This window comes from Cetorhinus maximus, chromosome 15 (assembly GCF_964194155.1).
Source record: "Cetorhinus maximus chromosome 15, sCetMax3.hap1.1, whole genome shotgun sequence".
Classification (NCBI taxonomy): domain Eukaryota; kingdom Metazoa; phylum Chordata; class Chondrichthyes; order Lamniformes; family Cetorhinidae; genus Cetorhinus; species Cetorhinus maximus.
The window spans coordinates 15,482,170-15,501,251 of record NC_135893.1 but is presented as its reverse complement, the minus strand read 5'-3'; the positions used below and the strand labels follow the sequence as shown (position 1 = coordinate 15,501,251).

Here is a 19,082-nt window from a genome sequence, read left to right as displayed (position 1 = left end):
CACCCTTACTTTTATAGAAATTCCTCTCATGATAAAGGAGAGCATTCCACTAGCCTTCTTAATTACTTGCTGTACCTGCATAGTAACTTTTTGTGACTCATGCACTGGAACACCCAGATCCCTCTGCACCCCAGAATTCTGCAGAACTTGTCTGTTTAAGTAATACTCTGCTTTCTTCATTCTTCCTGCCAAAGTAAACTTTCACATTTTCCCACATTATACTCCATCTGCCAGATTTTTGCCCATTAACTCAACCTGTCTATATTGGTCTGCAACCTCCTATGTCCTCTTCACAACCTGCTTTCCTACCTATCTTTGTGTCACCTGCAAATTTAGTTACCGTGCCTTTGCTCCCCTCGTCTAAGCATTGATATGATTTGTAAAAAGTTGAGACCCCAGCACAGACTCCTGCAGACTCGACTCGTCACATTCTGCCAATCAGAAAAAGATCCATTTATGCATATGTAGAAACACGCTCTGGGAGGCTTCTTCGTCAAACAAAATGAACTTTATCTATGTGAGAGCTTCCGTGGCTGATTGTATCCAGCTAACCCCTCATACAGCCATTTTTTTCCCCTCAGAAACCCCTCCCTAGAATTTATTCCCCTGTGCTAGCCACACATTGGTTGAATAAATCACGTGACTCCTACATAGTTGAACTAACCTTAAAGTGACAATCATCACAGCATATCTCTTTGTTTTCTCCCAGCCAGCCAATTTTCTATCCATGCTAATATGTTACCCCCTACACCATGAGCTTTTATTTTCCGCAATAAACTTTGATGTGGCACCTTATCAAATGCCTTCTGGAAATCCAAGTACAGTCCATCTACAGGCTCCCTTTAATCCACAGCACACGTTACCCCTTCAAAGAACTCAAATAAATTGGTTAAGCATGATTTCTCTTTCACAAAACCATGCTGACTCTTCCTGATTACCTTAGGTTTTTCTAAGTGCCCAGCTATAACCTCCTTAATGATCGATTCTAACACCTTCCCCATGACAGATGACAAGCTAACTGGCCTATAGTTTCCTGTTTTCTACCTCCCTCCCTTCTTGAATAGAGGGGTTATATTTGCTACTTTCCAGTCTGATGGAACCTTTCCAGAATCTAGCAAATTTTGGAAAATTAACACCAATGCATCTGCTACCTCACTAGCCACCTCTTTTAAGACCCTAGGATGAAGTCCATCAGGACCTGGAGACTTGTCAGCTGCAGTTCCATCAGTTTGCTCAGTACCACTTCCATAGTGATTGTAATTTCACCAAGTTCCCCTCTCCCTTCCAACTCCTGATTTACAGCTATTTCTAGAAAGTTTTTTGTATCTTCTATAGTGAAGACAGAAGCAAAATAATTGTTCATTTCATCTGCCATTTCCTTATTATCTACTATTAACTCCCCATTGTCACTCTCTAGAGGGCCAACACTCACTTTACCTACTCTTTTCCTGTTTAAATACCTGTAGAAAGTCTTGTTATCCATTTTAAAATTCCTAATTAGCTTCCTCTCATACTCTAATCTCCCTTTTATATTTATTCTTTCCTCTATGTCCACTCATTCCCGATCCCTCAATCACTGGGCAGAAATTTCCGTTCCGGAGACTAAGGGTAGAATCGTCCAGTCCCCGTGGTGGCAGGTGTCATTGCGGGCAGTGGGAGGGGTGGGGAACAATATGGTGAGAAGGCCAAAAATCAGTTTCACGCCGTCATGAAACCAGTTTGCGATTGTCCACTCCACCCAACAATGGCGGGCCACGTTGCCCACCGCTGCATGTTGGGAAACTAATTTCAATACTTTAGCATCTTATTATAAACCCTGCTTGCCGGAATCATCCCTCCTCATCAAATTTACAGCCCACGTCGGCGTAACCTCAGAATGGCGTGCTTTCACAACTGCCTTTAAAAGGTGTACAGCTGGCGACCTGAACTTCAAGGGGAACTCAGAGATGAGTGCACACATTGAGCATTGCCCATAGGACATCAAGGAAGAGGCCCTATGCAGTCAGGGGGGGCGCACAGGCAAATTGCTTTTTCCTGGCTGGCTTTCAGTGCATTGCCGGGGCAAGGGCTCCAGTGCAGGTCAGGCTGGCTGGAGGGGGAAAGGCAGCACAGACTGAAGGAAGTACACAAGCACATGTCGGGGGCTTGGGTTGGGGAGAGGGAGGGTGAAGAAAGTGGCCACGCGCTTGGAAAAGCTCGCCAAAAGTAAGCATTATTCCACAACTGAGACCGTTCAGCAGCAGCTCCATTGACGTGCTTGGAGTCGGGCCTCTGAATCTTTTCTGCCCACTCAAGCAACGCAGAAACATGAAAGTGCCACCAAGTGCACCAGAACTTTTCACCCCTTGGGCGCAGGCTGCAAATTAATGTGCGTTTTAGGCGGCAGCAGAACAATTGGCTGGCTGAGCAAGTTATAGAATCCCTGTATGAAAGGTGGCTATGGCATAGTCACTGGTGGAGGCGCTCACAGCCCCTTGCAATCTCAGTCTTTATTAAGGTTTGGACCAGTATCCATCATGGTTCAAGCTAACAGCACAGCCCTTGCAGTGCAGGTTAGGAGAATACCTGCGCCTGAGCTGAGAGCGCAGCATGCAGTCCAGTGGCCCAAGCTGCTGCCAATCGGCCAAGTGAAGTAGGGCGGAGGCGGGTGGGGTTTTGGACAGCCACGATGCTCACTAAACACTGGCCATCCAAGTGTCGGCAAGCATGCATGCATGAAGGGGCCTTCAGACTTAACCAAGAGAGGCTCACAGGCCACATTTGCTAATGCACTCGTCTCTCTCTTTGATTTTGCAGGAGGTATGCCACATGGCTTATAGGGAGCAGAGAAGAAGAAGAGAGTGGTGGAGGCACGTGGCTTGGCAAAGGGAGGAGCACCACCCTCAAGATGAATGGATCCACAGACAGCTATCGCTCATAGGCGCTTGTCATTCCTGCAGATGACTGAGAACCACTGTCAACGAAGACTGTGCATGTCTAGGGAACTGACTGATCACATATGCTACCTGCTGCATGATTTGACACCATGGGGACATCCACTGCCAGTGGCCATGAAAGTGACCACAGTACTCAATTTTTACACTAGTGGCTCCTTCCAGGGTTCCACAGGTGACCTCTTTGGGACCTCGCAAGCCTCCATGCACAAGTATATCATCTGTTCATTTTTTAAAATTCGTTCATGGGATGTGGCCATTGCTGGCTAGGCCGGTCTTTATTGCCCATCCCAAATTGCCCCTGTTCAGAAGGCATTTAAGAGTCAACCACAAGCTGTGGGCCTGGAGTCACATGCAGGCCAAACCAGTTTGGCAGATTTCCTTCCCTAAAGGGCATTAGTGAACCAGATGGGTTTTTATAACAATCGACAATGGTTTCATGGTTGTCATCAGACTTTTAAGTCCAGATTTTTATTGAATTCAAATTTCACCATCTGCCGTGGTGGGATTCAAACCCAGGTCCTCAGAGCATTACTCTGGGTCTCTAGAATATTAGTCAGTGACAATACCACTACCCCACTGCCGCCCCCTTCAACCAAGAGCAGGAGAGCCAGGAAGCAAGAGCATTGGTATTTGCGCAGATCTGTGGTTTTCCACAGGTGCAGGGTTCCATTGACTGCACTCACATGGAACTTAGATCTCCATGGCAGCAAGCAGTCAACTACATCAACCGCAAGGGCTTCCACTCGCTGAATGTTCAGCTTGTGTGCCACCACCACAAACGCATCCCACAGGTCTGGGCACGATTCCCAGGGTGCATCCACGACTCCTACATTCTTAGCAGACCTCAGATCCCAGACATCTTCCAGGGTCCAGTGAGGTTGCAGTGTTGGCTCCTTGGGAACAAGGGCAACCTGCAGAGGACGTGGCTGATGATGCCCGTGCGGCAGCCTCAGACTGCAGCAAAGCAACGGTATAATGAGGCTCATGCCGTGAACCTGACTTTGGCGGAGCAAACAATAGGCATTTTGAAAATGAGGTTCTGGTGCCTTGGCAGATCCGGTGGAGCACTGCAGTACAGTCCACCGAGGGTTTCGCACTTCATCGTAGCTTGCTGCACGCTACACAAACTGACGCTGCAATGCAGGGGGGATCTGGCTGAGGAGGAGATGGAAAAGCTGCATGTCTCCTCCGATGAGGAGGAGTTTGAAGGGGATGATGGTGATGAGGTCCTCGAAGGCGAGGATGATGGCAATGAGGTCATCACACTGGCCAGATGAGGCAGGCGTGCTGCGGAGGCCTTCATAGCCACAATGATTCGTGGAGGATGATAACAAGATGCAGTGAGGACAGCCCTGACATCCTTACCTTGCATCTGTGAATGTTTGACCCCTGTGTGGCAGATGGAAGCGCACATACCCTCAGTGCTCAGGCTCATGTCATGGAGACGCAGCAGAGGCCCTAATAGTCGCTCAATTCTAGGAGGATGATGACAACATGCAGTGAGGACACTCCATAGATTTTAACATAGCCTCTGTGAAAATCTGACTCCTATCTGGCTGAGGGCAGCTCGCTTGCGCTCTGTGATCAGAGTCATATCATGGAGACGCAGGTGTGAAACTTTAAATGCACCTGATCCTTTGTCAGCCTTCAGCACCCGGCCCCTTCAGGAGCTCAGCGTCACCAGTCACAGATGCTGAAGAGATGGGGGCCATCCCCACCTCAAAGGTGTTGGGAGCACACAGAGAGAATGAAGGAGCGCTGTGACACCTGCCCACGACATTCTGGCAGCACTGACAAGCACCTTCAAAGTGCAGGCACCACCACTGTGTCCAGTGAGTGTGAAGCTGGACCATCGCTTTGGTCTGAAGGTTACACACTGCACAGGAAAGAGACCCTGGACTGAGATACCTACCTTTATCTTGTGCAGGAGCCAAGGTTTCACATTTGAGTGACATGAACACTGCTCATCATAACAAGGAGCCAGAGGCAAGGCGACATTTTTTGGAGTTTATTTACAATAGCGAACATTATGTACAAGTGATTAACACCCGTGCCCAAACTGTGCAACTATATCTTCTTAACCTTCCGACCTGCCACTATGTTTTGGTGTTCCCCCGACATCCACAGTGGAGGTGGAGGCAGCCTGCTGACTGCTACACCCTGTCTGTGATGACCTTGACGGGCGTCCTGTGGAGGGATGAGGCCTGGAGGGCCCCAAACTGCTTTGGCTGTCCTGCTGTGAGCCAGCTGCACCCTTCTCGGCCTGTTGAGCTGGGGCTGCTGGAATCACAGGAAGAGGGGATTTGGATCGGCTGGACACTCCCGGAGTCCCCTGGGTGGATGGCCCCAGAGCATCGAGCCTATGGGTGCCCAATGGCTGACCCCTTGAGGAGAAGGGAAAGTTGGAATGAAATCAAGCTGCCCACACCCCTCTCACATTGACACTGTTGGAGGCGAACTATGGCATTAGCGATGGAGTTCAGCCTGTGCAGCAGTGCAGGACCGATGTCCTGGACTAAGGTCTCCATGACGGCCGCCATCCTGCCAGTTGAGCTCGATGCGTCGGCATGCCGGCGCTATCACCTCGGAATGAAGGCGGACAGTCTCCCCCATCGTCCTTTACAATCTGCAGAGTGCACCTGAAATCCCTGTGATTGCCTTTGCAACTCCACCTACTCATTGAGGACTGAGTCCAGAGGCTCATCCTCTGACTTGGTCCTGCCTCCAGCAGTCCTCCGAGTGCCTGCGACCAAGCATGTCCTTGCCTCCGCCTGCTGTGGAACAGATTATGTGGTGTGCTCACCAGATTGTGATCCCGAGGCTACTCTACATCTAGGTCCCACCGAGGTATGTGTCACTGCGCTGCTGGAGGGTGTGGGTGAGTGCCATGGCGGGTCTTCAATGGTGCTGCCCTCATCCGAGCTGCTCTAGGTGCTGGGGTTGGGGTCACCGATGCCTGAGGGTGACGTGTCAGTTGTGCCTAGGAGAGAAAGGAGAGATTATTAGTGCCTGGCAGCCATGTTGAACACAGTAAAGTGGACTCAGAGTAGCGTTGAAAGAGGGATGATGTGGTGCATGTGGGAATTCGCAGTCGACCTCACTGCCGCTGCATGTTGATGTCCTCTCTGGCCAGCTTCAACACTCAACTATTGAACGAAGTGAGAACTTTGATGTCCAGCACTCCACCCCCAGTCTGGGACCTCTCTCGACAATTGTGCGCAATCTTGTCTTGTGTAAAGATGGATGGAGAGAGTGTGAGCAAGGCACATGCCAGGCCAAATGAGAAGGATAGCAGGCGTGTGTGGTGTGCTGACTGGAGCCATGGACAGGATGAGGAGGCTATCTCCAGAGGAGATGAGGCCAGATGGAGAAGTGACGGTGTGTGTGTGTGTGTGTGTGTGTGTGAGAGAGAGTGCGTGGTGATGTCCCTTGAGCTGGCAGTGTGAGATGCCAGTGAATGTGTGATGGGCTTGTGAGTGGGTGAGTTGAGATTGATGAGATGGTTGATTTACTTTGGCAGCACAGATGAGATCATTCATCCATTTTCTGCACTGGATGGCCGACCTTTTGTGTGCAGCATTGGCACTGACCACCTCTGCCACCGCCTCCCAGGCTGGAGTGGTGAGACTGATGGGCCTCCTGCGACCAGAGCGGGGGGTGGGACACTTCATGGCAGACCTGCGCGGCATCCACAAGACCCCAGGGATGCGTCACTAAATCAAGGGGCTGCGATCTTCCTGGCTTTTGGGGCCATGTTTCCAGTGGAGCAGACCTGGGCTGCATTGAGAAGTGTGTGCGCGGCTACATTTTAAATATGGCGCCCGGTGTGAGAAACCAGCAGGTAACGGTGTGGAGGGCCAATAGGAGGCCTGCCGCCAGCGATCCGGTGTGTTTCCTGTGACTGCATAATTAATGAGGTGGAATGGGGACGATACAGTGTGAAAACTCACCATTGCAGCTGGCAGGTAAAACGACCTTTTTCACACCTGCTACTGCACCTAGTGCAATTCTGGGACGATTCCTCCCTAAGTCCGGTGGTGGAAGTGGAAGTTGGAGTGACTTCTGCTGGAGAGCAGCGCGGGTGAGCACACGCAATCTTGCGATGTTCAGATCATTAATTATGCAGGAACGAGGATCAAGTTGAATCTCATTGTGGCGCGGGCAGGAAGTCACCTGCCCTGCCATCATGCCTGGGTGCTACATTTAAAAGGCACCCAGACAACCCTTAAGTCACTGCACCAGGACTTTCGGACCCCAGGAAAGAATGTCGAGGAGAAGGCAAGCCACCTCCGGCCCTACGATTCAGTGAAGCCTCCCTGGAAATTCTCTTCCAGGCCATCAAGGAAAGGCGGGAGGAGGTCCCATCCAAGAGATGAGAATAGGAGGCCTCCCCATCTGACTACGCCAGCCTGGGAGGAGGTCACCAGGGTGGCCAGCATCAATGGAGGACTGCCCTGCAGTGCAGGAATTGGGTGGATAGACCTCAGCCGCTCTGCTAGGGTAAGGGAGCCTTTTATTCACTCTAAGCTCACATCAGCACTGATTTTTTGTCATTCTGTCATGGGATGTGGGCATTGCTGGCTAGGCCAGCATTTTTATTGCCCATCCCTAATTACCCTTGAGAAGGTGGTGGTGAGCTACCTTCTTGAACCGCTGCAGTCCATGTGGTGGGGGTACACCCACAGTGCTGTTGGGGAGGGAGTTCCAGGATTTTGACCCAGCAACAGTGAAGGGACAGCGATGCAGTTCCAAGCCAGGATGGTGAGTGGCTTGGAGGGCAACGTGCAGGTGGTGGTGCTCCCATGTGCCTTTGTCGTTCTAGGTGGTAGAGGTTGCGGGTTTGGAAGGTGCTATCAAAGGATCCTTGGTAAGTTGCTGCAGTACATCTTATAGATGGCACACATTGCTACCACTGTGCGTCGGTGGTGGAGTGAGTGGTTGTTGAAGGTGGTGGGTGGGGTGCCAATCAAGCAGGCTGCTTGATCCTGAATGGTGTCCAGTTTCTTGAGTGTTCTTGGAGCTGCACTCATCCAGGCAAGTGGGGAGTATTCCATCACACTCCTGACTTCTGCTGTGTAGATGGTGGACAGGCTTTAGGGAGTTAGGGGGTGAGTTACTAGCCACAGAATTAACAGCCTCTTACCTGCTCTTTCATCCAATGTGCTTACACTCAACCCATCTGTCTTTATGCAGGAGAAGGTAGCCCACAACAGGAGGAAGAGAGAGAAGACGAGAGGTGAAATGCCAGAACTGTGAAACCTCACACAATTTGAACAGCAGGCTATAGAGCTGGCAGGGAGAACGCAGACTGTACCCGCACTGAGGGCGAGGTCAGCCTCTCCCAACAACCCATTGAGGAAGCATCCATTATACAGACAACTTCAGAAACTGAATGTGAGTGATGTATTTAATGTTTCAGCCAGCCTAGGTAGTTATTCATTCTCTCTCTTCTCAATTCCAGGTGCCAGCAGGAAGATTGGGAGGTCAGCATCCTCCAAAGAAAAGAGCTCCAACCCCCAGGTTGGAGTAGGAAGAAAAGGATTTCACACCTGTAAAGCCATCACAGCATTCACCTGCACCCTCCACCAACATAGAGACACACACATCAGTGGGTCACGGTTCTAGAGTAGCTCACTGGTTGTCACTTCACTGACATATGTCCACTGCAGGTGGAGGCATTGACAGCCGAGCTTTCTAGCACTCGGAGGCCTGCTGGAGACCAGGCCCCTGCAAAGTCTGAATCAGATGATGAGCCTCTGCATTTGGCCCTAGCTCACATGGTGGATATGGTGGAGATGCAAAGAGGCGCAGGGGAACATCAGGCAAAAGTGTCAGAAGCCCCCCACAGTATGGCATGAGAGATGCAGGAGTCCATCCATGTGCTCTCTGATGCCATGGCTCCGGCATGCAAACGCATCGAAGTCTCCAAGGAAAGGGTGGCAGCAGCCTTGGAGACCTAGATCCAGCAGTTTCTGCTGGATTTACGGTTGGACCTGCCCTCCGTCGCTCTAGCCATGGGCGTGTTTCAGCAGTGGCTAGGTGAAAGGGAGATGGGGCACCTCAACCTTCCTCCAGGAGTAAGGGAGGGGCCCTCAGGCACCCAAAGAGAGGCAAAGGGTCAGCCAGACACCCCATGGCCACCCTCTCAGGATACTCCAAGGGTGTCATGTCACTCTAAATCCCCTCTGTGACCCCACTAACTCCAGCTGGTCAGGTTGAGGAGGGGCTCACCTGCCCTAGAGCAGGAGACCCTTAGCAGGCCAGAGCCCTCCAGGCCTCGGACCTCCAGAGTTTGCTCAACAAGGTCATCTGAGACAACAGGGCATAGCAGTTAGCAGTTAGCAGGCTGCCTCCACCTCTGTTGCTGATGTCAGGGATGCACCCAGAATTAGTGGTAGAGTAAGAAAATAAGTTCTGAATGCACACTGTTGGCATGGGTGTACAACCATTGTACATAGTTTTGGCACTGGTAAATATATGTTCTGTTGCACTGTTTGAAAGTCTCCTGGAGTCCTTGCTGCTAGACCTTTGCCTTGTCACAATAGAAAGACTAACCACATGAGCCCTTGTCAGGCATGATCATTCACCCGAGAGGGTGAAGGTTTGCAGTCACGAATTGGCTGCACCAAAATGCCCTTGTAGGTATCCACCTCCCTCTTTCCCTTCATCCCTAATTCTGACTGCAACCAAAGACAAATGGCTCAGAACAAACGGCAGCTCAATACCTTGCTGGCATCTCGTTGTTATGAGAACCCTCTGGCCCAGACTTGCTGCTACGTGGGCTTCACCATAGAGTGAGGATTTCAAACGACACCTCTCATACAGTTTCCCCATGGTTATTAGGGTGTCCCTTTGATTGGCCAGTTATGCTGACCTTGAGCTCCATCCACCTGAGAAGACCCTTTTCCCACTTTGACGTATCACAGTTGGACATCAAGAGGGTTGCCTTGCTGTTGAGCTGCCTTGCTGCAGTGATGGTGCGCATTGCCTACCAAACCCAGTCCATCACCTTTTACCCTTCCCTTGTCACCCACCAACCTATCCATTGTGACCTTTCCTCTCCCCCCTGAAACCCTTGAACCTCCCCCATGATCCTATAACGATCAACCTCCACCTGCCTTCCATTGCCTCGGAGCCCACACCATGCCCACCCTGACACTGCCCACTCCTGTTATCTATGCCACCTTTCTTGTCCCCCTCAATGACCCTCCTGCTGAGAACTGCACCTGCCGAACACACACCCTGAACCTCCTACTCTACCTCATTCCACTTTCCCCTCTCACTTTAACCATTCTCTCTTACCATCAGTACCCTCAGTTCTCTCAGTTCTTCCCCCCTAGGACTTCACCGTTGACTGTACAGACCCCCGCCCTATAAAACACTCTGCTCCCCTTCCCCAGACACTCCTCTCCCAACTTCGTGCCTTCCATCCCCCCCTTTGCGCCTTGCACCCCACTTCACGCCTCCCAGCCAAATTTTTGTGCCTTCCACCCCCACCTCGTGCCTTCCACCCCCACCATCATGCCTTCCACACCCCCTCTTCGTGCCTTCCACACCCCCTCTTCGTGCCTTCCACACCCCCTCTTCGTGCCTTCCACAGCAGTAGCAGACTTCCGCACTCCTTGCAGCCTTCCACCCACCCCCACTCATGCCTTCCACCTCCCTTCATGTCTTCTACACCCTTTCCCATGCTTACCCTCTCCTACGTTGCGCGTCTCCCAGCAACTGAGAGCAGTCTTTGAGAATGGGGAAGGCAGCCTTGAGTACCTGGTAAGCCTTGGAAGTTTGCCTCGCCGGGTGCACCCCACTTATGTTGAGTGGTGAAACAGAATGGTTTAAATTCCGCTGGTGGGGTGGGAAATTTGACGGGGGATCAAGATTTCGGGCTGTTGGCCTGGTAATGAACATTCATGAGATGCAAAAGGGGTTCCCGAACGTAGATCAGTGGGAAATTCGGCTCACCTTTAACCCACCACAAAAGTTGGGAGAACAAGATTCCGAACTAATTTCCCATCGGGAAACTGATTTTTTGACTCTCGCCAAATCTTCCTTCCCTGCATGCCAAGTTTCCCACTGTTGTCAGGAGGGAAAAGATTCCACCCATTGTATCTCACAACACCAGAACAATGGGAAGAATTTTCTCCCCATCGTGGGGGGGGTTGTGCGGGAGCGGGCGGGAGCCATTTTACATGGCCAGGCCAATTAAGGCCCACCCAGCGTGACGCACACCCAGAAGCACACGAAAGAGCGCAGAAATCTCCGTGCCTCAGGGAGATAAGTTTAAGTTGTGGAAAGTTTAATAAAAGCGGAAAAAAATTTTAAGGACATGTCCCCTCATGTGAAACTGTCACATGAGCTGGGACATGTCATTAGTTTTTTCAAAAATTTTTATTTAATTAACGAACCCTTTATGAAACCTCATCCCGCCCGAGAATGAGGTTTCATTAAAAATGTGAAGGCCGCCTGGGTTCTTCGCCTGCCCGCCAACCTCAAGGTTGGGCGGGCAGCATTCTTAACAACTTTAATAACGGCCTTAATAGGCCTTTGACAGTTCAGTGGCTGTGTGCTCGCTGAACTGACAATCTAAGTGACGTGGGGTGACGTCAGGACGCATGCCCGACATCATCGGGCGTCATCTTACGTGTCAGCGCGCGGGCCATACCCCCGCTCACCGATGGGAAAGTTCAGCCCAATGTTGAGCAACAGGCTATTATTGGACAATGCAATTAATATATCAATGTTGCCGGCTACCATGGTGTAATGTTCTAGTGATGGCACTATTAGTACAGTTTAGTACCTGAAAATTCAGATCCCCAGGAAACCTATACAGGGATAAAAATAAGTAGTGCTGGAAATAGTCAGCAGACCTGGCAACTTCTGTGAAGAGAGAAACATAGTTAATGTCTCAAGTCAAATAGACTCTTCAGAATCTACACAGGGATCTGGAGTTACCGTCTAGTACAGCATTAATGTAGAGCAGTTTTGGTTTTATTGTAATAGTTTTACAGCATTACAGTATTAGTCCATGGTATTATTGTGGTATAATAGTACAGTATTAATTTTAAAAATTCTCAGTCCTTTTTTGCATATTCCTCCATGCCCCACTCCCCACCCCCCGCCCATCCCCCACCTTCCTTTCTCTGTAACTTCCTCTAACCCTACCCGCCCCTTTGCCCCAAGATATCTGCATTCCTCCAATGCTTAATTATCAACTCCAGTAAGCATTGTTCCACCATTGGTGGCAATGCCTTCAGCTCCCAAGGCCCTAAGCTCTGGAAGTCTGCATCTCACCCTCATTCTCCTACTTTAAAACACTCCTTAAAACTGACCTCATTGATCAAGCTTTTGGTCATCTGACCTCATATCTCCTTATGTGGCTTGGTGCCAAATCTTATTTGATAACACCCCTGTAAAGTACTTAGGGACTTTGACAATGGTAAAAGCACTATATGAATACAAGTTGTTGCTGTTGTTAGAGTACAGTTTTACAATATTGCTGAAGCACAATTTTACAGTATTGCTGTAGCAGAGAATTACACTGCAGAACAACAGAGCAGACATTTCTAAAACTCATTAAAAGCAGGCGAGTCACTCAGTTAATATCAGGAAGTCTGGCCTCAGTACCAAAAGTTTTGTTCAAATTGGATGGGGTGCATGGCAGGGTGGGGGAGGGGCAGTCTCCATAGTGACAAACCTAAATAAGGACAATTACAACAAAAAACTCCATGCATTTTATTTGATTGGTATAATAGTTTAATTACAAATAGTGTTTAAAATCGCAGATAGCTGCTGCAGAATTATCAAAGTGGTAGGAAGTTACATATTTGTACTCTATATTTTTTGCCATGTGGACATATCACATTCATGACTTTCAGTAATGTACATGGAAGATACTGTGCGTCAATCAAAATATTACATCCAAGATATCTGGAAACAAAACATTCTCATTTCATGACCTGAAACATTCAATTATTACTTTTAATCAGACATTTAAAAGAAAACAACTAAAATAAAAAATGTTCCCAGGATACATTTCAGTCCTAAAACTTGGCTCCTTTGCATTTTATTTGTAAAAAGCTTAAATATTAACAATATCTAGAACACATCTGGTTGAAGCAATACATCATGCAAAGGGGCAGTGCAACTGGTGATCTATTTGAAAGGTAACATAGTGGCAAAATAATTTTTTTTTTAAAATCAAAGAGGCAAAAATTCTCAGAATTAATGTGTTAAGATATTTATGAATTAAAGTGTTATTGTTTAATCTTCTAGTCCCTTCTGTTTGTCCTGCTCATTCAAAACAGAATTAAATCAGTCCTCATTGAACTGCAAAGTTCAATTTTCACTTCAGTTAAAAGATCTGTCACCGGTATAATGTACAGTGTACGTTCTTCATAGTTCCTCTGGGTGCTTGAGAGATCTTTGGACAAGGAGAACAATTTGTAAGAAGACTGACTCCTTCCTGCTGAGTTACTGCAAATTAAGCAACAACAATGACACCTTGGATGATACCAGAATTGAGTGGTTATGACTAGCAGGGAAGATTGAACAAGCTGGTGTACTTTTCTGCAGAAAAGAGAAGGCTGGGGGTTGACCTGATAGATGTCTTTACGATTATGATGGGTCCAATAGATAAAGTTCTACATAAGGACTTACAGAAGATGTTTCCACTTGAAGGGGCAATAAATATAAGATAGTCACTCATAAATCCGACAAAGAATTCAGGAGAAATTTCTTTCCCCAAAGAGTAATTAGAATGTGGAGCTCGCTACCACAGGGAGTGGTTGAGGCGAATAGATGCGAATGCAGTGGATGCATTCAAGGGGAAGCTAGATAAACACATGAGGGAGAAAGGAATAAAAGGATATGCAGGTAGGGTGAGATGAAGTAAGATCGGATGTGGCTCTGTGGAACATAAACACTGGCAAAGGCCAATTGGGATGAATGGCCTGTTTCTGTACCCTACATTCCAAGTAATATAATTCAATGTAATGTTCATCACATGAAGCTGACCCTATATTCTTTTCCTCCTTTCCTGAGATGATCATTTGCTTGCCTTCTCCCGTTATGTAATGTTCACCAGCTGCATGAACCTCTGAGACCTCAGCATTCCTCAGATTCTGGCCTCTTCAGCATCCCCAATTTTCATCACTCCACCATTGGTGGCCCTTACGTCAGGCTCCTAGGCCCTATGCTCTGAATATTTTTCCTTAAATCTCCTTTAAGATGTTCGTGAAAGCCTAGCTCTTTGACCAAGCTTTGGTCACCTGTTCGAGTATGTCCTTAGTGTCAAATTTTGTCTGCATCTGAAGTGCCTTGGAATGTTTCTATGTTAAAGGCATTATATAAACATAAGCAATTGTTGTTGTTGCCTTCACTTCTGGGTCAAGCAGGTAAGTGAGGAATAAGCCAGATGTCACTGTGCTGAGGGAAGAAGTGGGTATTGGGTAGCCAACCCATTAGGCAGAGCCATGCTCAGGAGAATGAAATGGCAAAAACAATATGGAAAGACAGGGAAGAATGCCAAAGCTCTCCATCACAGGGTGTTTTCCTCACCTCAAGGCTGAGTTCTGTTGAGGTTAAATGATTGCTTTGCTTAGCCAATGACTCCAGTATCCTTGTATTGTGCAACTACCATTGGTTTAATCATGCTCAGTGTGCATTGGGCCCCCATCCTGAGCCAGAAGTCTAAGGGAATTCCCAGACTACAGAATCCCCACTCCTGACCAATCATGCGCCTTATAAGGGGCAGTCGGGTTTTCGACCCTTTACAAGGCAACTTAGAAAATGGCAAAGGTGAAGGAGACCTCATGTAACTGAGTCTATCCACCTCCATGGCACTTTTGTCAGTCTTATGTTTAAGTTATAACAGCAGACTGTAAAAGCCCAGAGGAACTTGGGGTCGCTGATTCCTTTGTGAACGTAGATTTCTTTCTGGTACCTCACCCAAGCACATGTCTTTGATATCATCGTGGAGTCGGTCACTGCTTAGTTTAGTCTTGTGTTCTCTTAAGAAAGGGGAGATCTGATCAAGGTGTTTAAATGATTAAAGGGTTAAAGGAGGGTAGATGGAGAGAAAAGCATAAAAGCAAAATAATGTGGATGCTGGAAATCTGAAACAAAAACAGAAAATGCTAGAAAAACTCCGCAGGTCTAACAGCATCTGTGGGGAAAGAAAACAGAGTTAATGTTTCGAGTCCTTATGACTCTTCTTCAGAGCTCTGAAGAGTCACTCTGAAGAAGAGTCATAAGGACTCGAAATGTTAACTCTCTTTTCTTTCCGCACAGATGCTGTTAGACCTGCTGAATTTTTCCAGCATTTTTTGTAGATGGAGAGAAAACCTAGTCGAGTGGTCCAGAACAAGGGGGCATAACCTTAAATTTAGAACCAGGCCATTCAGGCTTGATGCCAGGAAACACTTCTTTACACAAAGGGTAGTGGAAAGCTGAAATTCTCTTTCCCAATGTTCCAATGGCCACACCTAGGCACATACAAACGCACTACAATGTATAGTGATCAAGGGCTGATTTTCCCCTCTGGAGTCCAGGAGATCAATTTCTTCATCCCAACTTGCACCCAATTTGACATCAGCTAACTCAGCACAGGCTAGGGTTAGATCCTTGGCCAACCTGCTCTGGATGGCTGGAAGGAGCCTTTATCCACTAGACCTCCAGGAAGCTTCAAACAACCTAATATTAACCTGATGTACCTCCTGAGAACATTTGTATAGTTACACCTGGCTGCGGAAAGGGTTAATACAATAATCATCACATCTGGAGCAACTGCCCTGGATATACTTGTGGGTGGAATTTAATCTACACTTTGGAAGCCATACTCAGTTGTATATTAAAATCACAAATTAAACATCAAAAAACATGCAACACATTTTTAAAAAATGAATATAGCTTTTTTAGGAAAGTACAATTCATACACACATACACACTGCTGCACATTTATTAAATACACAGCAGCCTTTTCTCAATTTTTTGGTGATATTTCTTTTGGAACAATCTAAAAGAATTCTATTTTAAATAAAATCAATATTATCGTGCAGTTTTATCTTTACATACACACAAACAGTTTTAAAAAATAATTCAGACACTTTTGTCACTGCTGTAGATGTGTCTCCCGATAGGGGCCTAGAATTCAATGGCAATGCCTATGCATTGAAGACACATTTGCCTGATCTTCGACTCGAAACGAGTAGTATTAGATATTACACAACACTGTCACGTGTTTCACATCCCCACCTATGGGAGGAAGATATAGTTTTTCCACAAGCTCTTAAGAGCTGAATTTATTTTCCATCCCTTGCTGGCTCTCACTCCCCAATCTCCCTTGCTCTTTTTGTGCAATTTTTAGTGCTAGTTTCTGCACCAATTTGCACTTGTATTGTAAAAGGTTTCAAATTCCAGTGCAAACCACATGATCTGTGCACAGTATGGCACATAGAAAGTGCAACATAAAAAATGCACAACTTCCAGCTTTTTAAAAGTTGGACCCATTCCTGAGGTTGATGCCTCAGTGATGCCCTTGGAGTGAAACATCTCACGATCATTCTTGAAGTCTGTTGACAAGTTTCAGTTTGTTTGCCCTCAGTAAGTTCTCTTTGCAATAAGTCTTAAAGTTTTAGCATGAAGAAGACCTCAGCCTCGGTGCCAGTGGTTTGCGAGACCTTGAGTTCCTCTGTGACTTGATGGGGCAGGGCTAAGTCGGTGCAAATGCTGTTGGGGTCAGAGCAGGCCCCCTCCGGATTGCCCCTCTCTTCCAGCACGGTGGACGGGTTGCTCTGCATCAAGTTCCACAGCCTCTGCCGTTCCTGTGCCTGCTTCGCCCGGTTTGCGATGTACCGCACGCGGCTTTGGCTCCTCGATGAAGATCTGCGCAGGACAACCGGGCTGGTCTCCTCAGTCTCCGGAGGCTGATCGGCAGTGGGAGAGGTGATATCGTTCTCCCGCTCGAAGCTTGTGATCCTCTTCAGCTGCTCCGTCAAATTGTCCTGAGCAAGCCTCTTCAGCCCGGCTGCCCTGCGCTGCTCACGCATGGGCCTTGTGATAAAGTTCCGGCTGATGCTCTTGTATTTGCTTTCAAAGCTGGGCACAATATCATCGGAAGTCAGGTCACCTAAGCTTTTTGATTTGCTCGGACTGTCCGCTACCTTTTTGCTTTGCATCATTGATTTTAGAGTTGGGGAAGACTGTTTGAGGCTTTCCATGTATAGCCTACTCCAGGTGTGTCGCCTTGAGTTTGACTGGCAGGGAATTGGTGATGATTTAGCCAAGGGCTTCGGTTGAAGGTCATCAACTTGTTGCTGGTCACCATCAGATCTTAAATTGGGATTAGACTTGCTTTTGCTAACTTTGGCGAGCATTTCATGACCATTTGTAGCTGATCGAGGCCTTATCCGTTTATCTATCATCAGCCCTTCCAAAGTTTCATTCTGCCTGCAGCTGAGGTCAGATAAACTTTTCCGAGCCAAATTGGGCAACGACAAGTCAATGACTGTGTCATTTGATGACATACTGGATGATGAGGACATACTATCCCTGTGGTTCCCAGAGTCCAATTTACACCAGATTCTATCATTTATGGTCACATCTGATGACACTGCAGGCACTGGAGATGTGCATAGTTGGATAGGAGTCATCAACAATGGCTGTTGACTTTGAATAAGACGCCCATCACAACTAACACTTCGCACCATATCAGAGTGAACACTTTTCCTAACATGACAACCTGGGTTATTTTTGTCACACCCGTTTTGAGCACCTTGTGGTGTGAAACTGGGGAGTAAATCATTAACAGGACTTTTCTGGGATTGGGCTAACTCTGTACTGTCCAATCTCTCACCTGATGCTTCCTGAACAGGATTATTGGTTGAGGCTCCTGTAGGTAAAGCATCAAGTTGAGCCAGATGGTCAATGAGGAGTCCAGCTCTTTCTTTGCTCTGGACATCTGGTGCAAATGAGGAATCTTTTGGGTTTTGAGAAGAGCTCCTTGTGGTTGTGGAGTGATTGATGGGAGAGCATGAATTTGTGTTGCCATCAGAAAAATGGGAAGCTTCATCATCATCCTGAGAATCTTCATGGAGATTCGATGTAAGACAAACATGAGCATGAAGGGTCTCCTTTTGCTTGTTGCTTCCTGTGAGGAGATCCACGCACAGGCAAACAGCTCCATGTCCCAATTTTCCCTCACTAATGGATGCCTCTGGTGCCTTTATTGCTTGGTTATTATCGGTCGGGACTTTATTAGCTTTTGGTGGTGACAAGCTGCTTTCTGTAACTAGGCGTTCTTCTGAGTTGGTGGTTTCTTCTCTGGAGCTTCTCACAGTTGATGAGGACATCGGCTGGGAGTCGGTGCAAGTTCTATCCTCAAAATGCATAGATTCTTCAGTAATAGTTTCAAGAGTGTGCATGGGAATGCTTGGAACAGGATGTGAGAATGGCTGGACACCTACAGGGAGAAGAGAAGAAAACAATCAAAAAGTATCAATCGAGCTTCACCACAGTCCATCATACAGTCACAGTGTGGGGATCAGGTCAATGAATGGAAGAAATGCAAGGCACAAAATCAAACTGCTTTCTCGTGACACTAAAGTTAGGGCTTAAAACATAGGCTTTTAAAAACTGTTCTGAAAATATTCTTTTTTCTGTCCTGTTTCTCCCTACTCTCTCCTCAAGACTGTTGTTCACATTAGAGGTTTGGCTCCATAGGTGATCACGGCCCCCTTGTTCAATCTTTCGTGCATGGGCCTGGTCAGTACGTTTCCATGTCCATCTCTGTGGAATACGCCAATGCTGGGTAAAGTGCCCTGGGTGTGCCACACATCTGTGCACATGCACTTCCAACAGGGGCTACCAGCAGGCAAATGTCATGAACTACAGTATTCATCCTGTCCCAGTTCCTTTGGCCTGGTTTCCAGCTTGACTGAGAATAACTAACCAAGTCACATTCCGGACAGTGTATCTGCAAAACCAATTACTGAACCATCCTCTTAAATCCAGAACAATGTTGACTGAGTAGGACAATGGGCACTTTAACTTTGCCTGAAGCCCTCAAGACATTGTTAACCTCCCACACAGCATTTATGCCTGTGAGACCTCAGCAACACTTGCAATATAAAAGGTTTTTGTGGATAACAA

At 47.6% G+C, this 19,082-nt stretch overlaps 1 protein-coding gene across 1 annotated transcript in view; it reads right to left on the bottom strand.

The window, feature by feature from the left end:
* Window positions 1–15,209: 15,209 nt before the first annotated feature.
* The window catches only part of plch2a (phospholipase C, eta 2a), a 158,153-nt gene continuing 154,280 nt past the window's right edge, over window positions 15,210–19,082 (bottom strand). Inside the window, exon 23 of the mRNA XM_078557950.1 lies at window positions 15,210–18,393. Within this exon, the coding sequence (XP_078414076.1) occupies window positions 16,559–18,393 (1,835 nt within the window). The 3' untranslated portion in view covers window positions 15,210–16,558. The remainder of the gene's footprint in view (window positions 18,394–19,082) is intronic.